The sequence below is a fragment of the Hippocampus guttulatus genome, chromosome 4 (genome assembly GCF_054856545.1).
Source record: "Hippocampus guttulatus isolate MCC_2025c chromosome 4, RoL_Hgut_1.0, whole genome shotgun sequence".
Classification (NCBI taxonomy): Eukaryota; Metazoa; Chordata; class Actinopteri; order Syngnathiformes; family Syngnathidae; genus Hippocampus; species Hippocampus guttulatus.
In genome coordinates, this window is record NC_141264.1 from 24708881 (window position 1) to 24726915 (window position 18035).

The 18035-nt window shown below is 45.1% G+C and overlaps 1 protein-coding gene across 1 annotated transcript; it reads right to left on the minus strand.

Annotated features, from left to right (window-relative positions):
- Nucleotides 1-7913: 7913 nt before the first annotated feature.
- Nucleotides 7914-17410, minus strand: LOC147206872 (uncharacterized). Its single transcript, XM_086108516.1, has 15 exons — nt 17232-17410; nt 16079-16258; nt 15966-15996; nt 15772-15850; nt 15454-15625; nt 15280-15349; nt 15021-15161; nt 14438-14578; nt 13977-14277; nt 13401-13489; nt 12035-12183; nt 11801-11894; nt 11170-11278; nt 8826-9174; nt 7914-7965 (listed from the first exon to the last, which is right to left on the minus strand). The coding sequence occupies exons 1-15, from the start codon at nt 17408-17410 to the stop codon at nt 7914-7916; spliced, it is 2136 nt and encodes a 711-aa protein (XP_085964642.1).
- Nucleotides 17411-18035: the final 625 nt, after the last annotated feature.

An 18035-nucleotide genomic window follows, 5' to 3' on the forward strand; every position in this document is an offset into this window, starting at 1 on the left:
TGCCCGCTGCACAGCCATCTTCTTCGGGCCATCCAAACACATTTTGGATGAACTGCGAAGCTGAGAGTGGGCCAAGAACTTTCACTCTGCGGTCGGAATGACTTTTGCTCTGCTCAGCTACCCGGTTGCAAAATATAATAATACGCAGACACATGCTCGTTCGCACGGAGCAGGCAGGTTTCTGCATATTTCCAGCCCATTTGGATATTTAACATTATGGTGAGCGAGTGGAACATTCGAACAGTTTGAATATTCGCTCTGTGCTTCAATATGAGAACCAAAAACTACTTGATTGATTTCATTGAAATGCGTTGCGCATGAAAGTTTAAAAATAAATAAAGGGCGGCCCGGTGGTCGACTGGTTAGCACGTCGGGCCTCACGGCGCAAAGGTGCAGGGTTCGATTCCAGCTACGGCCTTCCTCTGTGGAGTTTGCATCTTCGCCCCATGCATGTGTGGGTTTTCTTCGGGTACTCCGGTTTGCTCCCACATTCCAAAAACATGCATGGTAGTTTAACGGAACACTCTACAATGTCTCTAGGTGTGAGTGTGTGCGCGGATGGTTGTATGTCAATGTGTGCTCTCGATTGGCTGGCAACCAGTTCAGGGTGTCCCCCGCCTACTGCCCGAAGACGGCTGGGATAGGCTCCGGCAACCCCCGTGACCCCTGTGAGGATAAGCGGATCAGAACATGGATGGATAAATACTTGTACCTAAATAAAACTTTAACAGTTTTTAAAGATTAAATGCAAATGTACAGCGCTGGCTTGCTATCCAAGTTTCATTTGTTCCACATTCCTATCACAAAAAACTCCGCCCTATTCGTTGTGGCTTTTCCCCTTATGTTTGAACATTAAACTAGCAGACTGTTGTTGTTTTATGTTTAGTTTGACAGTAACGCCTCAACTTGGGGTTGCAATAAACATATATCTGTATATTGGGCAGCTAAAAAATGCAGGTATTAAGTGTGTACATCTCTCCAGTAAAAGACGGTTTCAATACACACGAACACACACACACAGTCAAAGTGGCCTCGGTTCGAATTGTGAACATCGCGGCTCGCCTGTTATTTGGGTTTGGTCATGTGACTTGACGTGCACGTTCACAGCTTGTAAGCAACACACACAATTGACACAACTGACACACTTGTGCCTGTGGTGCGCCTGGCCACCCATACCAGTAGAAAATGAAAGCAACCAAATAAATCTTTGTTAAATCTGCCCAGATCTGAAAATGTGTCTGCGAGCGTGCCGTTCTGCACTTGTTACGTAACAGCAGGGCTGGTCGACATCATACTTGGCAGCCGGATTGGGCCGAGAGCCAGAGCCACTTTCAAACGACAGAGTCCATCCACTGAAAAACATTTTTCCCAAATCCAAAGTGACCTTTTGTTGGATGCGCAGAATAGGTTAGAAATCAAGCACCTACAGTGGTTGATTGCTCAGTCCCTGGTCGTCACGGTAATGAAGACCGGACTCTTAACAAGACCGTCTTCAGAAAAAGATCAAAGTTCAACCGTCGGAGGGCGTTTTATAATGCGAGGTTGGTCTGATGACTTTTCCACTGGGCTCTGACATACGCATCACATGATTGACGTGGAAACACGAACCTGAGTGAGACTGCAGCGCGTTAATCGAATTGTGGTTGCACAGCTGACGACTGAACGGAAAAGCGGCCATCAATTAGGAGGCCGTCTTCCAAACCACGACAGCGATTGGCTTCCTGCGCTCATTTATCAGTGCTCTCAAGTACTCTTAATGATGACTTATTTCGATCTTTTTTTTTTGACATATCGGGAACATTGTGTGAGCAATGAACATTTGTCAGAATGTGTTTTTATAAATGCTCAAAATCACACTAGGATATGTACGGCAGATCAAGAAAATAAAAAGTCCACCCACCCTTTTCAAATGTCAAATTCTGCCATCCTAAAAATGAGCTCAAGAGAAATCATTTGAAAACGTTTTGTGTGACCTGTACCTTACACCACTCCCCTGAAAAGAGGAAGTCAAACTTACAGCAACCGTGGCTGCATAAGTGTGCACACCTTCTGCTATCTGGGGATGTGGCTGTGTTCTCAATCAACCCAATGCATTCAAACTCACATTTGAGAGGAGTCGGCACACATTAGCCGCCATTTGACGTGTCGCCGACTAACCCCAAACGAAGTTTAGCTGTTCTAGTAGGCTGTTCCCGATGTTTTTGCCGTCACATAGTTACACCACAAGCTTTGGTCTGTAGAGATGGAATGTTGTTTTGAATGCCTTAAGAACGGGGTTCACCAAGGCGATGCAGTCTTTTCCATAACGTTCACGGAATACCTCTACTGCATGTGTTTATCTTGAAGTCTAAATTCCAAAACTTCCAAAATCGTACTGATTCATGGTATCACAAAAAAAAAAAAAAAAAAAAAAGCAACGATCCCCTCCTGTCTCATAAATCACATCTGTCGACGGCACGTTGTGTAATATCACCACCGTGCCAGGAGACGCTGCAGTTTCGCCAACTGGTCTGCGTTATGAACCGGCATCAGTGATTTACACGTCTTTTTTGTATTAGTATTATTATTTTCGAGCGATTGCGTGAGAAAGTCGAAATATTCCACATTCCGGGAGATGATGTGCGTGATGGTGAAACGAAAAGACCCAACATTCGCCTTGGGCACAGTGTGTTGTGGACTCAACCAAAAGAATTAAACACACTGTTTTCCACCAGCGCAGACGCGTTCTACAGTGGTACCTCTGCTTACGATCGTCTCTTCATACGAAATGTTCACGTTACGAAACGCCTCAACAGGAAAATATTGCCTCTTGTTACGGAAGAAATTCCAAGATACGAAAGGTAAAAACTTCGTATGGGCTGCGCAGCTGCGAGTTTCCTGAACGCAACATACTAATAGCTGCTCTGCCATTGGCTATTACCGAGCATCATCCTGGCATCCCATTGGCTAAGAGGGACCTCTACCATATGAGTCTTTGTGTCGATGCAGGGTCCTCGTCATTCGCCCTTCGGGCCATGTTAAGTCAAGTCAAGTCAACTGTATTTATAGAGCACTTTCAAACAGCCATTGCTGCATACAAAGTGCTGTACATTTAACATATACAATAAACAGTAAAACAAATCAGTAATAAAGACGGTGGAAAGCACCAAACAGTAAAACCAAGAACATGCCATGGGGCATTCCGATAGTTTTAGAATCACCCAGAAAAAGTGTTCACCAGTCCGGCGATCGCTCACTATGCTGATTTTTGCGTTGGACATTTTCGACGGATTGTTAACTCATTCAGTACCAACCAATTCTGGACCAAGTCTGAAAAGACGTTTAAAAACGTCTTTGGGAGTGAATGAGTTAAAAGCCGACAAAAGCAAACGTCCTTGGATCGGGTCTTTACAAAACGCCAGTCAAAAACCACTTCTGAGAGAGAGCATGAATTACAGAGGGCAAAAAACGATGAGGATGCAGTTAAAAGTTAAGACCATTTTTATTCTTTCTTCTTTGTTTTTTACATGATGCACAACTCTCATTTCTTGTTCACTAATCTAATTGCAACATGTATTTGTTACATATTTTGAGGCTTTTAAATGCTTCACAAAACATTTATGTCTGAATGTTGGAGGGAGCTTGGAACGGATTAGGGCATTGACATGGAAAACGCGTCTCGATTTACAAAATTTTCCAGTTTAGAAATGTCTTCCAGAACCAATTAATTTAAGTAAGTAGAGGTACCACTGTACGTCCAAAATCTATCATTCGGAGATACGTGCTTTTCATAAGACGGCAAAGAATTTCAGAGCAGACGAAACACATGCTGGGTCAAGATCGTAAAATGTAATGCATGTTTTTCTCGTGGTTGGCTATCCCATGAACCTTTCCATTGCGTAACCATGCGTGGATGTCCTCACATTGCCTCGCAACCTCTTTTGGTTCTCCGCTAGTGTGACTTGGAATTTGCCCGCGCGTTCCTGGCCACGAAATTCGATGAGAAAACAACAAAATCTTTTCCAGATGTTCCCACCGACTGCCCCCATTTGTCAAAGCGCGCAAGCGGTCCGAAACGAAGAGGGGTGGTTGCGCGAGGAGGGGCGGGGGGGGGGGGGGGGGCGATGTTACGGTTGATGTGTCTTCCACAGGCAAGAGGAGTGGGTCCTCTCAAGTCTCGCTTGGCGAAAATAGATCGCCATGTTTTGTGACCTCACTCGTCGACCCCACGGAGACCTCATTTTGGAATTCATGCCCGCAGCAGACAGACGTTGTTTTAGGTTTGAAGAGAGGAAATAAAAGATCGTCACATTGAAATGACTTTTCCTGCTTAAAAGATCGTCACATTGAAATGACTTTTCCTGCTTAAAATAAAATAAATACATGTCACCGTTGCGTTCTCAGACTTCAGCCTTCACTCACATTTGAATTTCCTGCCATGGCCGACCTCGCGTGCGCAGGCTGTCACACGAGGCGACCTCATTTTTCTTATTGCTGCTTTCGTCGCCAAGTCACAACGGGGCACTCTATTTGACATAAATAGGACCTTGTGACCGTAGAGATAGTAAAGTGGTGGTTCGCACGGCTGCCTCACAGTAATGCGGTTTGAAATCGTGGTGTCCTTTCCTGTGTAGTGTTTGCACGGTTCCCCCTCCGAGTGCTTTCGTGGGATTTCTTCTGTCACGCCAGCTTCCTCACACATTCCACAACAGGCCCGACTTTGCTTGCTGCAGTTATACAATTTGGACAAAAATCAGAAAATACGGCTGACCTTTTTTTTCTTGTTTGGGTTTTATGAGAACAGAATTTTTTTTCGACCAATATTTCTTTAATGGATGCTTTTATTTTCATGCAGTCTCATCATTCAATTTATTTATTTATTTTTTGTAATTTTTGCTTCAATTCAGTATTAACTGCCGGCATCAATTTTTAATTGACCAACTCGCATTGTCCATTGGTTTGAATGTGAGTGTGAAATTTACGCGCAGTGACGGAGGTACCATGAGGCAAACACCGGCAATCATCTTGGGGACATTTTCAGGGGCCTCTCATTAAAAAAAAGGATGAATAAAGTTTTCACATAGTCTTAATTCACGTGTGTCATGATCCGTGTTTTGTTTGTTCATTATGATTCCGTTCTAGTTCTGTCGTGTTGCCTGTTTTTTTTTTGTCCATGTCTGTCTCGTGAGGGCCCACCTGTGCTCGTTTCTCGCAATTGGCTCCCCCAGCGACTTGTGTCTTGTCCACGTGTCTCGTTGGCTTCTGTTTAACTTTCCTGCTTTCTTTCCGCCGTCGTCAGTCCAGTTGTTTGTGTTTGCTGAGGTGTCGAGTCTTCATCCGGTGTGTGGTCGTCGCTTTGAATCTTGCCTTTGGGTTATGTTGTCTTCATATTTTGGGGATTCAATGCGGCTCGTTGACTTTCCCCTTTGTTCTGTTAGGATTAAATTCCTGCTTTTGGGTCACCAGAAAAGCATAAAAACGGTGACAGGGTGCTTCGAAGTCACTTCAAAATGCGTCATCTATCATTACCATTTCAAGTGCGCCGCCTTCCCTTCTCATTTTCTTACTGAACTTGTGCAAATCTGATTCAGGAAGATGCTAGCATAACAAACTTGTTGACATACTGTGAGGAAAATGAAGCAGCTATCCTAGAAACGTGGAGAAACCAAGAGGATCACTTTTTATTTTTACTAAAAAAGATTTTATTTATTTATTTATTTATTTATTTATTTTTACGGTGTCACTGAATGTGCGCTAAAGAGCTAAATGCTCTTGCGTCAGCGTCAGTCGAAGAGGATGCAATAGAGATGAAGTGGAAATTGACACGAGTCCCATCTTTCATCATGAGGATCGAAGTACGAAAGTGGTCAATATGGTCAACTATAATAAATGTTGATTATTGTCATTCTCAGCAGCGCAGCATACTAGCGGTTAGCGCGCTCGCCACACATTTTTGAGGTTAGCGATGAGAATCTCAGCTCTGGCCTCCCCTCTATGGCGTCCGCATTCTCTCTCTGGCTTCCACTCGAATTCCCAAAACATGAATGTGATGCTAATCGAAGAATTATGCATTGGCGGAGTCCAGCGTCAGTAAAAGTACGATACAAAATTAGTGAAGCGAGGCCATCAATTGCTGCTATGCATAGAAGTGCAGCTCAAAGTCACAGCTCAAGAACTAAATTGACTTTTGCTTTTTATTCCGTTTTTGCACCGACAACACAAAGAGTTCTTAATGGGTAATCGTTTTATTGGAATCGTTAGTCAAGAGCTTTTGTTTTTTTCCGTTCATATTGAAGTGTAGAGGCGGCCCGGTGGTCCAGTGGTTAGCGCGTCGACCTCACAGTGCCGAGGTCGTGGGTTTGACCCCGGCTCTGGCCTTCCTGTGTGGAGTTTGCATGTTCTCCCCGTGCCTGCGTGGGTTATTTCCGGGTGCTCCGGTTTCCTCCCACATTCCAAAAACAAGCATGGCGGGCTGATTGGACACTCAAAATTGTTCCTAGATGTGAGTGTGAGCGCGGATGATTGTTCGTCTCCGTGTGCCCTGCGATTGGCTGGCAACAGGTTCAGGGTGTCCCCCGCTTACTGCCCAAAGACAGCTGGGATAGGCTCCAGCACCCCCTGTGACCCTTGTGAGGACAAAGCGGATCAGAAAATGAATGAATATTGAAGTGCAGCGTTCATGTTCAAAGGGCATAATGTTACAATGGCTTCCAACAGGTTTTCCGTGTGTGTGTGCGTGTGTAACACCAGTCCAAAGAAGACACGTTAAACTGTAGGATGGGAAGTAAATGGGGGCACAGCATTCCCACGGAAGGTCCTCTGGTTTGACGAAAAGGGGTTGTACGCAGGAAGTCGGCAATGTCCCTTATCTTGATCGTCTGGTGCTGCTCTTGCAGCGGCTGAGGGCATTCGGGTTTGTGGCAGCTTTAATTGCAAGAACTAGATTGGTCCTCGAGTTCGGGCGCGTTCATTTTTAGCTCAGGATGAAGTGCTTGTAGAAATAACCCCTTCCTCAAATTGTCTCTGCTTTCCCTCTCCTTGACCTAGAAAAAAAAAAGGATATGCCATGAATGCTTGTGTATACAAGGCGTGCTGAAAATCCGGGTAAACTGGCTGACTGATTGTCAAAGTGGCAAGCGACTTTGTGGTTCGCGAAGGATGCTGCGACGTAAGACGAGAGGAACGCAACATTTTATTATTCCAGGATGGGAGGGGCGTGGACGCGAGTTACATTGTGGACGAACAAACAAGATTACGTGTCGTCCCAATTTCTGATTGGAAGCGACAGTACATGTTCGGGGGAAAAAAAAAAGCAGAACAATGCTTTCAAGAGGAATTAACCCCAACATGTCCAAACTATCGGCCACGCGGCGGTCGACTGGTTAGCACGTCCGCCTCATAGCGCAGTTCGTTGGGTTCGATTCCAGGCTCCGGTCTTCCTATGTGGAGTTTCCATGCCCTCCCCGTGCCTGCGTGGGTTTTCTCCGGGTACTCCAACTTCCAACCATATCCCAAAAACATGCACTGTAGGTTGATTGACCACGTGTAAATTGTCCCTAGTTGTGATTGTATCCTTGTTTGAAAGGAGCCCTGTGACAATCATAAACTTGTCAGTGACAAAGGTGTCCTGAAAAAAAAAAAAAAACGTCAAAGCCCAAGCTGGATGCCGATGGCCTCATGTTTGTTCCAATGATGAAACGAAAAAATATATATGTTGAGTGACATTTGGCAAACCTGTATCATTGTTGTGTATCAAATGCTTGTCTTCGTTGGGTGAAAGAACTTTAATTAACTTCAAAATTTGTCGAAACACCGTTGGACTTGAAGAAACGGCAACATTTCAGTGGTTAGGAAAATAATAAATAAAACATTTCCAGATGGCTGGAAACATCTGACCAAATGAATCCAACCTAAAAAAAAAAAAAATAGTTGATTCATGACAAATTCTTCAGGGTGGACGCCACACGGTGAACATGGTAGGGCCAACTGACAGGGGATTCAGATCCAACAAAACAACGCTGATTGACTGCAGACGACGAGTGTTTGCGCGGAAACCGGCTCTCCCGTTGATTTAGTGCGCTTACAACCTCTAATGCCGCAATCGCGTGCTCGGGAGTTTTCCTGTCAACACAGAAGGCGCACTTGCGAGCCTGAGAGCTACCCGGCGTGTCTCGGCGCGCTCTCTCAAGAAGCCAATTGGCACCTCATTAAAAATGATTGACTGCAAACAGAATGGCCCCTCGAAGGGAAGCGTGAAAGATGGCGGCGTTAAGAAAATCCCATGTACATATGAAGTCAGCATCTGTTCCGCAGAGGTGCAGGCATGTTGCTTGTTGGAAGCTGTGAAGTCTTTGCGATGAAAAACAAAGATCATTTACACGCTAAAGTTTCCTTCGAATCGTCTAACTTCCGAGTGGACACCGGGGACGACCAATTAAAAAAAAAAAAAAACACACACACAACAACAAAACTGTGTTGTCTGTGTTGGGGTTTGTTTTTAGGGGGGGGGGGGGGGGGCTCGAGCATTCACTATAAGGCAGTGTTGTTCACTTTCCATGTCTGGATCGCTCCGGTGGAACATTCCAATGCAGCCCGCCGAGTGTCGTGCGTTGTTTGCAGCTCACTGTTCCACACAACATCGCTATTTGCCATGGATGCTAATTAAGAGAGGATGAACCGGCTGCGCCGGGTCACCGTGGAGAGCGGCAGAACGGGACGAGAGAGGCGCCTCGCGCCGCACTTGACCAATGAATCAACATGTGAGGATAAAAGTACGTTTCTTTTATTATTCATCAGGAATTAGACTATCCATGTCTCCGGTCGTTCTCCTCCCCTCACCACCTGACCTGCCCCATCTTCTTCTCAGAGTCCACCTGGACCGGACCGGGCTCGGCGGTGACTGCGCAATCTGCCGAAGGTTGTCGTCGATGGAGGTGAGCAGCGGGAGAGCGCAAATCTGGAGGCTCTGGAGGCGGGTGTTCAGAGTGCTGAGCTCCCGCTCCAGCATCTGAAACCCACATCGCTGCAGATCCAGGAACAGGTCGCTCTCCCGCTGCCAGTCCCTCCGCTGGCGACCGGCCGGCTGCTGGTCGGGTGCCCTGCCGCCATCTGCTATCCCCTCACAGCTTCCATCACTCCATATGTAATCGTCATCATCATCGACCTCGACATCCACTGCCAACGGACGTGGGGGCTCTGCGGACAAGCACACGTTGCAGAATGAAATACTGTACATCAACGAAGACATCGGCCAACTTTGTCACTCTTAAGATGTGCCAATAAAGTCTACACACGGGTCATCACGGGTCTCTTGTCCACGTACTGGTTGAGTGTTTGTGTAATCCATCCATCCATCCATCCATCCATCCATTTTCCGAACCGCTTGATCCTCACTAGGGTCGCGGGGGGTGCTGGAGCCTATCCCAGCCATCTCCGGGCAGTAGGCGGGGGACACCCTGAATCAGTTGCCAGCCAATCGCAGGGCACACAGAGACGAACAACCATCCACGCCCACACTCACACCTAGGGACAATTTAGAGCAGGGGTCCCCAAACTTTTTCCTGTGAGGGCCACATAACTTTTCCCTTCTCTGATGGGGGGGCCGGTGTCAGTTTGTAACAGAAAAAGTGTGACGATCGTAGGGGAGCTTAAAAAAATTATTGTTTTACAGAAAGCCACACATAACCAAATAACCCTTTCCAGGTTCTTCACAGAAAAAAAGTCAGGAAACAAATAATAACACTATTAATGAAATAAATAATAACTAAATAACTCTCGCTGGGTTCTTCATAGAAAAAAAAGCCTCTTCAATGTCATAATGCACACTCATGGCGTCAGCACAGAGAGAATTCGGAGTCCTGTCATCTGTAGCACCTTTATAGCCCCTTGAAATCCACAACAAAAGCGTTCTGCCATCTACGAGAACGCCACCTATCTTGTCTTGTTTATGTCTGCTACTGTCTTGTTCGTGTTCTACTAATTGATCTGAGACACAACTAAAACACTGAAACATTCTATGGTGTGTAAATAACTTTGTGACCTTGATTTTAACCCTATTTGCGTCATGGATCATTTTGACCCGAAGACCACCTTTGTACTTTTTTTTTGTACAGCTTCCATGGAAATGTGAATAAAAACAACATTTCAATTTTTCTGCAGTTGGGGCCAAAGTCATAACATTTCAAGTTATAAAAATTATAATTTAGGAGGTTTTTGGGGCGTTTTTAACAGTGACGGGTCAGATGACAACATGACCCGAGGACAACAGGAGGGTTAGAGGGCCGGGTCAAATGTGCTGACGGGCCGTATCCGGCCCGCGGGCCGTAGTTTGGGGACCCCCGATTTAGAGTGTTCAATCGGACTGCCGCGCATGTTTTTGGAGTGTGGGAGCAAACCGGAGTACCCGGAGAAAACCCACGCAGGCACGGGGAGAACATGCAAACTCCACACAGGGAGGCCCGGAGCCGGAATCGAACCCCGCACCTCTGCACTGTGAGGCCGACACGCTAACAAGTCGACCGCCCGGCCGCCCCGTTTGTAAGTAATCCGACGATTTTAAATATGATTACCTTTAAAAATGAGTGAACGGAGCTCAGCCAGTTTACCCTCGGTGTGATATCATTGAACCGCAGCGGTTCTCAGCGTGTCGTGGGAGGAATCATTCGCAGAAACTTTGACTTCCTCCCAAGCAAACTTAACATTTCCAATTTTGATTGGACACAACTGGAGTCAGCTGCGTTGACGCCCAAATGGCGCAGAGCGCCTCTGTCGATTTGCAACAAGTTGCGTCGGTCGACAAAAATTGCCCAAACTTGGTTCACGTTCAAATTGATGGACGTTATTTATTTGCAAATATTCCCTCATTGGTCCATCACGTCATCGAAACATCGAGAGAAATCTGCCATCGCTGATGTCTCAAAGGCAAGGCCATCAAATATGCCCGTGAACTTTTGATCCTCCATTTCAGTTTCCGTTTGCAATACGAATGCGCTCCATGGCACATTGAGCATCTCCTCCGTTTTGTTCTTCCAACTCTGCCTTTAACTGTTTCACTAGGCTCACTTTTGTTGGCTTACAATTTCCTCCAGTTTAACCATAAATGGATGTTTTGGCGAAAAACCGACTACAGGAGGAAGTCGAAAAGCAGGCTCAGGTAATTGACACATTGTTTGGCAGTGCAACCAACATTACCTGAATGTGATGAGTTCAGGTTTGAAGGAGTCGAGGAAGTTTCGCGATGTGTGGGGCGGGGCACATCTTCAGCTGATATCTCTTGACAGATCTCCGTGTTGTCGAAGTGCTGCATGTGCGAGCAAAACAAAACACGGTGGCCAAATTCAAACTGTTGAATTTCACTTTCAAAGCACATGGCGGATTTTCCAAACATTCATTTCACTTATTGGTTACCTTTTTAGTCAGCATTTGTTTGGTTTGCCATCTGTTGCCAACAAATTCATTAAAGAAATGAATATTGGACTATTCAATTGTCTCGTTCACCGGAGATGAGATTTTTCAAACGTAATCGGTTGATCATTTCCACTCCAAAGACAGCATCGGGGTATTGGCGGCAGCAACCGCACAGCAAGTCAACAAGTTGAAAGTTGGATCAAAACGGTACTTAGAAACAGTTCTCAAAATTCAAACCAAAACTTCGATAACGCATGTTGTCATGAGACCTCCGTTTTGCCAACGGAAGCTCGTGAAAATTGTCCGTTTTGTTGTGTGCCATTTCAAGGGTGCCAATTATGGCAAAAAAATAAGAATAAAAGTGTGATGATAGCCTTGACACAGGAACGGCTCGAACCACACGTGCGGCACTCACCCTTGCGTCTTCTTGAGCCTCCATCTGAAGTGCATCAAATGTGTTAGCATGTTGCTTTGCGCAAGCCTCCATCCTGAAGTTGTCAAGCTCCAGTCTCATGTGGCACACAGTGACATGATGCGACATATTGGGTAAAAAAAACAAAACAAAACATACACACATGTTCATTTTTTTTTTTTTTGATCGATAACTTGCTAGATAAGTGAAAACAGGGTCCTGTATTGTTGTGTTTACCCCGTTGCAGCCTCCTGGGCCACTGCGGCCTGAGATTCATTCTGTTTCTGCGACGCAATGATCAGCTCTTTTTTTCTTTCCTCCAAAAGACTTGCTTGCGCCTTCATTTCTTTCATAGCTTGGATGTATTCGGCTTCTCTTTCCAGCAGCTAAATGACAAAGGAGAGACATTTTTAGCAAAGGCCTTTTTTTTTCCCCAATCCTTCAAAATTCTTTTTGACCAAAGCGGGTCAAAATGAAATGTGCTTTAAAACAAAACTCAGTGCATTGCGCTGTAAAATAATAGATAGTTCATTCTTTGCACGCAAGAGATTGTTGAAAGACGTGGTCTGCTCCATCGTGTCGTATTGGAGCGCTTGGAACCGAGCACTCAAGTAAAAAAAAAAAATCATTTTAAATTACTGTATTTTACACTTGAAAAGCGTCACTACCCCCATCCAAAATATTTAGTTGAAAAACTGGTAGAAATCACCAATTGTATTGTGCCTGCAACTGAACTGCGCGCCTTTCAAATCCTGCTGACTCACGCGCAAGAATATACTGACGAAAGAGTGCGTGCGACTCGCGCGAAATAATGTTTCGGTCTACTTTATTTTAAGGTGCGTTCCCAATAAAATCGGACCCCGCGCTGGACACGCAGCTCGCTAAGTCGTCATAGAATTAAAAACAAAAAGATTTTTTTTTTTTTCCCAAAAATGTTCACGTCATAATTTCCATTGGACTTTCCGTTCAACTTACTAAAGTCGTACCGGTGGAAGTATACAGTACATTAAACTAGTACCTCGTGGGCACGGAAGGAAACGAACCTACATTGTTTTTTATTCTGGCGGCGTATTATCACATTATGAACGGCGTGGAACTCGATGAAGAGTTCATCGGTCACAACTGTTTTTTTGAAACGGAATCGTAAGGGTATAAAGGGGCTCTGGGTGTGTCGGCATATCACAAAGAGGAAGTGGTCGCAATGGCTATTTTTCACCATTCGAAACATATTCACACACAAACGACAGCACAAATCTCAGTCAGGTTCTTTATCTGCTCAACCCGTATTGTTTTGTGTTTTTTGTTATTGTAAAGTGTCCTTGGGTGTCTTGAAAGGCGCTTATAAATAAAATCTATTATTATATTATATTATTTTATCTCCGCAGTACGTCCGCAATATTGTAAGCGGTGAAATCTGAAGACAATATCGACTCGCAAAGTGGGTCAGCGATCGACCATATGAGCGGACCACACAGTCTTCGAACCACCCACAGAGCAATTTGAACTTTTCATGTGCGCCCGTCTGCATGAAGAATTATGATTGCTCTCTGGGCGTGCTCATGCAGCACTGCTATCATCAGACTCGGCACTGCACTCGAGGTACCTCGTTCTCCATCGAGTTGCCATATGCCTTCGCCTTGGAGAGCTTACGGGTCAGATTGGTCAACGCCTCTTGTTGATTGGCCTTCTCAACTGGAGAGATCATTGAATTAGGACTCGTCAAGTCAGTCAACACTTTTACAACTGAATTATCGGTGAGCTTTCATCATGGCAAAGACACCTGTACGAAAGGCATCAAAGGAATTAGTAATGACCTTAAAAATCAAAATAACATCTTACAGAGCCACAAGTCGGGCTACACACCTGCACCGGTGGCCAGTTAAGGGCAGGGCACATCAAAACAACCACTCACACTCCCGTGCACGCCAGTGAATAATTTAGTCTTCGGTGAACCTAACAAGCATGTTTTGGGAATGTGGGAGTGAGCCGGAGTGCCCGGAGAAAACCCACACAAGCATGTAGAAAATACGCAAGCGCCACGCGGGGTGGCCCGAGTTGAAATTCGAACGCAGAGCCTCTCACTGTGAGGCGAAGGTGCGAACAGCTAGTTTGCCGTGGTGCTGTATATGGTAAAATCATATGACAAAAGAAAACGTCCAACAACCCCGCCGCTACTAACTTGCAAGCTTCTTTCTAAGTCGCTGCTGTTCCTCCTTCTCTTGGAGCAGAGCCTTCTCCATTTCCAACCGAAGCTGCTCAGCCTCTGCCAGTCGGACATTCGCTAGCGTCACCTCACACGTCAATCCCGCAATCATATCGTTCCATTCCAAGGAACTTTGGGCCCGGTGGTCACTGGTCGGTCGGAGATCTTGGCGAATATCTCCAAGCTGCTCATTGAGGCCTTCATTCTCTTCAATGAGGTCCTTTTGTTTGGTGCTGCTGTGCGCCTGGGCCACCTCAAGATCAGTTCTCAGATGCTCCTGGAAGATGAAGGGTGGCGAGTTCGGGTTGAAATATTGTTGGGGTATGGGAAATAAAAAGAAAAAACAAAAAGGAGATTTTTGTGTATCTGATCAGCAATATTCAAACAGCTCCAGAGCAGCAACAAATTGCCAACGTTCTAAAATGATTGAGACTTGCATCATTCTGCTTGGTTCTCTTGTAGTCCTCTTCCATGGTCTGTTCCTTGCACTCGTGACTCTTTCGTTTTTGCTGCAGCTGCGCATTTGTGCAGCGTTCCTGAGACAACTGCACGTGGGCCTGTTGGAGGTCCACATCAAGCTGGGGTACATGAAACACAAGCCGCAAGGGCAACAGTCGATTCATTTCCAAATCCACGACAGCGTTCGAACAATTATTCTTGAACATTTTTGTCCTTTTTTTTTCACATCCCACCGATAGAAATGAGCCGGAACCCGTTCAATGAATGGGAGGAAATGTTATTGAGGTTGATATGGCAACACAAGAGGCCTGGAGTCATCTAAATAATTTGCAACTGCCTCCGGAAGGATTGGGATGGGGTCTTCCATCTCTCAGGTACTTTTTTTTTTTTTTTTCCATCTCAAATGAGAGCGACCACCGGGCCGTCCTATTCAAAACTATGCCCACCAAATTTGACCTTGGAATTAAATAAATACTCGATTTTGATATATCTGGACTTCAATATTGAAATTGCTCCAGAGCAGCATCATAATGCCAACGCTCTTAAAGGCTTGAGAAATACCGCATTATGTTTGCTTCTCTTGTAGTCCTCTTCCATGGTCTGTTGCTTGCAGTCCTGACTCTTGAGTTTTTGCTGCAGCTCTGCATTTGTGAAACGCTCCTGAGACAACTGCATGTGGGCCTGCCGGAGTCCCTCTTCAAGCTGGGATCACAGGAAATGCAAGCCCCAAGGGCAAAAGGTCAGATCGTTTCCACATCCACAACAGCGTTTGAACAATTCGCCGTACGGATCCAAAATCACTGCCACCGTTCTTCCTCACCTCACGAATGTTGAGTTGGGCCATCCTGATGGTATTCAGGCAATCTTCCTGCTGTTGTTTCAATGATAATCTGTTGATGTTGACCGGGGGGAAAAAAAAAAAAAAAAAAACCACAGGCTCGACACAGCCCAAAGACCTTGTCAGAGACGAGTGCTTCAAGAAAAAAGGTCTCACCTGAGGTTTGCGAGTTCGCTTTCCTTTTGCACGCGTTTGCGCTCCACACATTGACCGTCTTTCATCTCCTCCGACTGCAGCTTCACCTCTTTCAGTTTGGTCACCTTTTCGGCACAGCCATGATGGTCTTTCGGCCTCAGAATATCATCCAGCTTCGCCCTAAATTGGTGATCTGGTGGAAATAAACCAACGATAGCATGAGGAAGTCGACGGACTCGAAACCAGGTTGATGCATAGATATTCTAATATTTTCGTATTGTCTGGTGTTGCAACCAGCATGGAGGTGTCAAGTTCAAATTCAGAGGGCTTAAAGCTCACCTTCATGCAGGATCGCATCTGTCGAAGACGTGATCTCATTAAGTTCTTCAGAGATCCCCATTTCGTCAAGGTACTGGAGCTGTGAACAAAACATGCTATCTGAATTGACACTTTCCAGACTGCAAAGTGTCTTGAAATTCCATTTTAAGATCGATGACAGATGCCGTGAAAACCCATTTCACTCTATCGGTTACCTGTTTATTCAGCTTTTGTTTGGGTTGCGACCTGTCACCAACAAACAGAGTTATTGTCAGAAAGGTATATCGGTTTACCTAAGTAGGCTACCAAGGAGATGCTGCATATCTACCTCCCTTCATCGTCACTTAAAGTGATGTCATCGTTCACGGTGAGATTACGGCCGCTCGGAACGACTCTGGCGGAGTGCGCCTTGCTGAGTACTTCCAGGAGTGAAATCTTCTCCGCGGCCTGCTCTTCAGGTTTGTCCGCAATGGAGAGCCGCTGTGACACTGGCGATATCCTCAGCGGTCTGCTCAGGAAACACGAGGCAAACGCCATGATGAAAGTCAAGCGGTAAGATCCGTTCCACGCGCCATTTCATTTGGGTCGTGGATGAGTTTGAAAACTGTCCAAACTGAGATTGGGTGAGATGTGGGACTCATCGTAGATTGAATACATATCAACAAAGCACCATTGAAACCTATGAACGAATGAGTCTTCAATGCACCGAATGTATGTTTCTGGTATGTGTGCGGAATCCGCTGTCAAAACCCCACATTAGGAAGCTCACAGCAGAAATGTGAGCCCGTAACCTCAGAACTGTGACACAGACGTGCCAATCATTTGGTCAGCTACCAATACCAACATTTGCTCAGAATGTTGCGTTAGATCGACTTCAAAACACAACAAAACTGTGTCCAAAACACCAATCAGCTTTGGCTTCTCAGACCACTCGGATCCAATCTTCAAGCCAATCTGCTCTGTCAAAACAATTAAACCAACTTTGAGTTAAAGTAAACCGTTTGCTTAAAATCCACACCCAGCCAGCGGAAAACAACCCAATTTCATAGTCCATCGCCAACGTCGCCGACAGACATCGCTCAATAGGCCACGCATGTGTGAGTGTGTGTTGAATATTGTACTGACTACAATCATTTATATAGCATTGATTCATGATGTGTACATGCAAGATGTGTGGTGTTGATGCTTTATGATCATCTCAGCTTGAAGTGCTGTGCCCCATATCTTCTGGCGCATGATTTTCCAATTCATTTCAATGGGGAAATGCGATTTATTATAAGGGCGATATAAAATTTGAATGACTTTTGGGCTTGGTCACGGAACAAATTAAATTCATAAGTCAAGGTAGCAAGTTTTTGATAAGTTGCCTAATGTAAAATCATTATGTGAAATTGCCAACTACCTATAAAGTGGGTACAGATGGGAAAATCCAAGCAGCGTGCCCCCAAAAAGTGCTTGTTCAAATTGGCGGTTGTGCATACCTTGCTGCCTGTTTCTCTGAATACAAAGAGGTGTCGGCTTGACTTGACATTTCCTTGCTTTTCACCGAATTGCTTTTGCAGCTCCCTTTCTCTTTTGCATGTCCCTCTGATCCTCTTCCACCACCGTCACTAGTACTACCAATGTACAAAGGTATGTCAGGGTCAGTTATTGGGTTCATTTAATCTTGTTCCATGCATGTCACCAATTTACGCTCGCTGCACTTCGGCGTGATGAAAAGATATCTACTACCCCCCATTGAGGGTGTTTGAAAAAAATTGTCATTGCTATCAATGTGTCAAGCTACTCAACTATTGTGTTCACATACACAAGCCTGAAAACAAAGTTGGCCATTACCAGAATGAGAACATGGTCTTCTTCTGGTCCTCTCGAAAGATAATGTGAAAGATTTGTTGTGGTTAAAATAGAAGAGTGAAGCACTACTGCTTGCTTTTAGAGATTTATATTACATTGATTATCACAGAGAGCTCAAAATATTTGCTTGAGCAATTGTAATAGACAAAAATGCACTGTGCATAAATAGAGCAGTCTTTTCAATACATTACGAATTGATCATCACACAACCGAAATAAGGATGGGGGGGTTCCACATCTAATAAATCCCATTTGTATCATTCATGACAGTCAGCCTAACAATTACATGTTTTTTCCCCTCCCTAATTGCAAATTGCATGACCTTTCACCCTCCTACTTAGAGGATCTGATGTGCTTTAAACGATAGGGGTCACAAAAACTTTAGAGATCTGATATAAAGCAGTGACATCATCCTAATGATGTCACAGCCCC